At 49.1% G+C, this 2,958-nt stretch overlaps 1 protein-coding gene across 5 annotated transcripts in view; it reads left to right on the forward strand.

The window, feature by feature from the left end:
- Positions 1–2,958, forward strand: part of GET1 (guided entry of tail-anchored proteins factor 1) — a 30,280-nt gene that overhangs the window by 9,146 nt on the left and 18,176 nt on the right. Inside the window, exon 1 of one of the 5 annotated variants that reach the window (XM_055086426.1) lies at positions 366–560. The exons of 2 other annotated variants lie outside the window; for them this stretch is intronic. In XM_055086426.1, the coding sequence (XP_054942401.1) occupies positions 459–560 (102 nt within the window). In that variant the 5' untranslated portion in view covers positions 366–458. Of the gene's footprint in view, positions 1–365; positions 561–2,958 lie in introns of those variants that run through there. 2 more of the 5 variants (XM_024120166.3, XM_055086425.1) reach the window with 2 other exon arrangements.

Consider the following 2,958-nt stretch of genomic DNA (forward strand, 5'->3'; position numbering starts at 1 on the left):
TCCGCAACGGGAGAGGCCACAACAGTGAGAGGCCCGCGTACGGCAAAAAAATAAATAAATAAATAAAAACAAAAATACATTTATTTAGGGATAAAGGTGAGTCAGTCTAAAGAAAGTATTAATTACATAATCACACAAGTGGTTTGCAGATACAACAAAACCAGAGACACGGTGGAGGCCGAATTTGGAAAACAGCTTCCGCGGGGTGGTGGGGCGGCTGCGAGAAGTCTACGGAAGCCGGGAAGGCCAAGGGTAATGCTGGCGTTAACCAGAGCCCGGAGCAAAAGACGGCCCCGCCTCCCCGAGTGTGGCGCAGTGCGCAGGCGCGGCGGCGTGCCTCTGCGGCGCTGGGCTCACTGCGCAGGCGCGGGCGCTGGGCTCACTGCGCACGCGCGGCCGTCGGCTTGGTCCCAGGTGGAACTGTTTTAGCCGAGCTGGAGCCGCCGTGAGTCTCCGAGATGAGCGCAGCCGAGGCCGACCGCTGGGCTTGGCTGCTGGTGCTCAGCTTCGTGTTTGGGTGCAATGTACTCAGGATCCTCCTCCCGTCCTTCTCCTCCTTCGTAAGTGGCTATCTGGCCTTCCAGGGGCCGGTGGGGTCGCCGCCGCAGCGTGCCGTAGACACAGGGGTTTCAAATCCGGTCCGACGGCCGGATTCGGCCTAGAGGCGTCTTGGTTGGGCCGTTGTGTATTTTAAGATGTTTTTGAGTGAGTTGCTAGCGTCAAGTCGCAACGCTTTACCCCCATATCCGGTTTTCTGGATTCTTGGGGAGAAAAAAAAATGCCTGTTAACGCTTGGCCACGTTTTCGCGTGGCAGCGGTCTGGAGTTCTCAGTGCCCTTCTGCCAGCCGCACTCATTTCCGTTATTCTCTGGTTCCTGGGGGGCGTCGAGCAGCCTCAGGCTGCTGGGGTGGGGGCGTGGGGAGGGCCAGTGCCTGCAGCACGGCGTCCGGGGCTCCGGGAAGTCTCGCCTTCTCGAGTGCAGTGCAGCTGTTGCAGGGTCCCTGGGGACGGGTCTCAGGATGCAGGGGCCCCCATTCTTGGGGCGGGAGGGGTTGGAGACAGTGTAGATTTAGAATCCCAGTGCTCTGTGATGTTTCCTGTACCCAGAGGAGCGACGGGCACTTGGGAGCACTCTCTGCGGGGCGTTTTGTCCATCATGAGTAATTTCCTCATGTCCAGTCGCCACGGTTGCTGTGACTGTCATGCCATCTTCCTGTACCTCCCAGAGGAGGTGTGTTTGACTCAGAGTCTAGTAGTTGTCCTAAGACATCCAGCTAGTGATTGCTGGGGTGGAGGTTTGATCCTTGGTTTGTGATTCTCCGAGGTCTGCCCCTCTGCCTGTTGGAGCGTGAATAGGGGGTTTGGTGGCATATTTGATGGGAGGTGCGTGTGGAGAAGGTGAGGAGCTGTTCTCCGCGGAAGGGCGCCCTCTGTAGGCCGACAGTGGGAGTGGGAGTGGGAGCTGGCTGACTTAGGCCCAGACTCAAAGATGGGGTGCACACACTGTAGCAGTATCCTGGGAACTCAGTTCTGCTTTTCTCTCCTGGTATAAATTGGTGGTGGTGGTGGGGTATATAAGACTAGACAGGGTTTCTACTTCTTTTTGTTCTACTCTACTGGTATCCATTGGGTGCCTGTTTTGTGTAAAACTCTATTCTAGGACCTTATCACCCAAGTTGTCCCGAGGCAATTCTCTCTTAATCCCATCCCCCGTTGGGAATCTTCCTGATGCTTCCTTGTCTTTAAGATGGTGTCCGAAGTACTCAGCACTGCATAAAAGACCCTTGAAGGGTAGACCCCAGCCCACTTTTCTTTTTTCTTATTTTTTAAAAACTGTGGTAAAATATACATAACATAAAATTTACCGTTTTAACCATTTTTAGGTATATAGTTCAGTGGCATTGAGTACATTCACATTGTTGTGCAACTGTTCATCACCCTTCGTCTCCAGAACTGCAGCTTCCTAAACTGAGACTCTGTCCCCAGTAAACATGGGGTGTTATCCACATGCCCCTTCCCCCAGTCCCTGGCAACCACCATTTTACTTTCCGTCTCTATGAATCTGACTATTATAGGCACCTCATATAAGTGAAATAATGTAATATTTGTCCTTTTATGTCTGGCTTATTTTACTCAGCATAATGTCCTTAGGGTTCATCCCTGTTGTAGCCTGTGTTAGGATTTCTGTCCTTTTTAAGGCTGAATAATATTCCCCTGTATGTATATACCACATTTTGTTTGTTCATCTTTTGATGGACATTTGGATTGTTTCTGCCTTTTGACCATTGTGAATAATGCTGCTAGAACATTGGTGTACAAGTGTTTATTCAAATCTCTGCTTTTAGTTCTTTTGGGTAAATTCCCAGAAGTGGAATTGCTGGATCATATGGTAATTCTGTTTTTAATTTTTTTGAGAAACTGCTGTACTGTTTTCCACAGCGGCTGCATCATGTAAATTCTCAACAGCAATGCACAAGTGTTCCAGTTTCTCCACATTCTCCAACACTTGTTATTTTTAGTTATTATCTTTCCTTTTTGGATAATAGCCATCCTAATGGATGCAAAGTGGCTTCTCTTTGTGGTTTTGATTTGCATTTTCCTAATGATTAGTGATGTTGAACATCATTTCATTTGCTTATTGGCCATCTGTATATCTTTGAAAAACGTCTATTCAGGTCTGTGGCCCCTTTTCTAATGGGGCTTCAGGAGCTGTCCCTAGAGGAAGGGCACTCTCTGGAGGCCCACATCGAGTGTGAGTGGCTGCGTTTTTGTGGTTAAGTTAGGAGTTCTTTATTTTTATTTTTTTAAACATCTTTATTGGCGTATAATTGCTTTACAATGATGTGTTAGTTTCTGCTTTACAACAGAGTGAATCAGTTACACATATACATATGTTCCCATATCTCTTCCCTCTTGCGTCTCCCACCCTCCCTATCCCACCCCTCTAGGTGGTCACA

The sequence above is a fragment of the Physeter macrocephalus genome, chromosome 8 (assembly GCF_002837175.3).
Source record: "Physeter macrocephalus isolate SW-GA chromosome 8, ASM283717v5, whole genome shotgun sequence".
Taxonomy (NCBI): Eukaryota; Metazoa; Chordata; class Mammalia; order Artiodactyla; family Physeteridae; genus Physeter; species Physeter macrocephalus.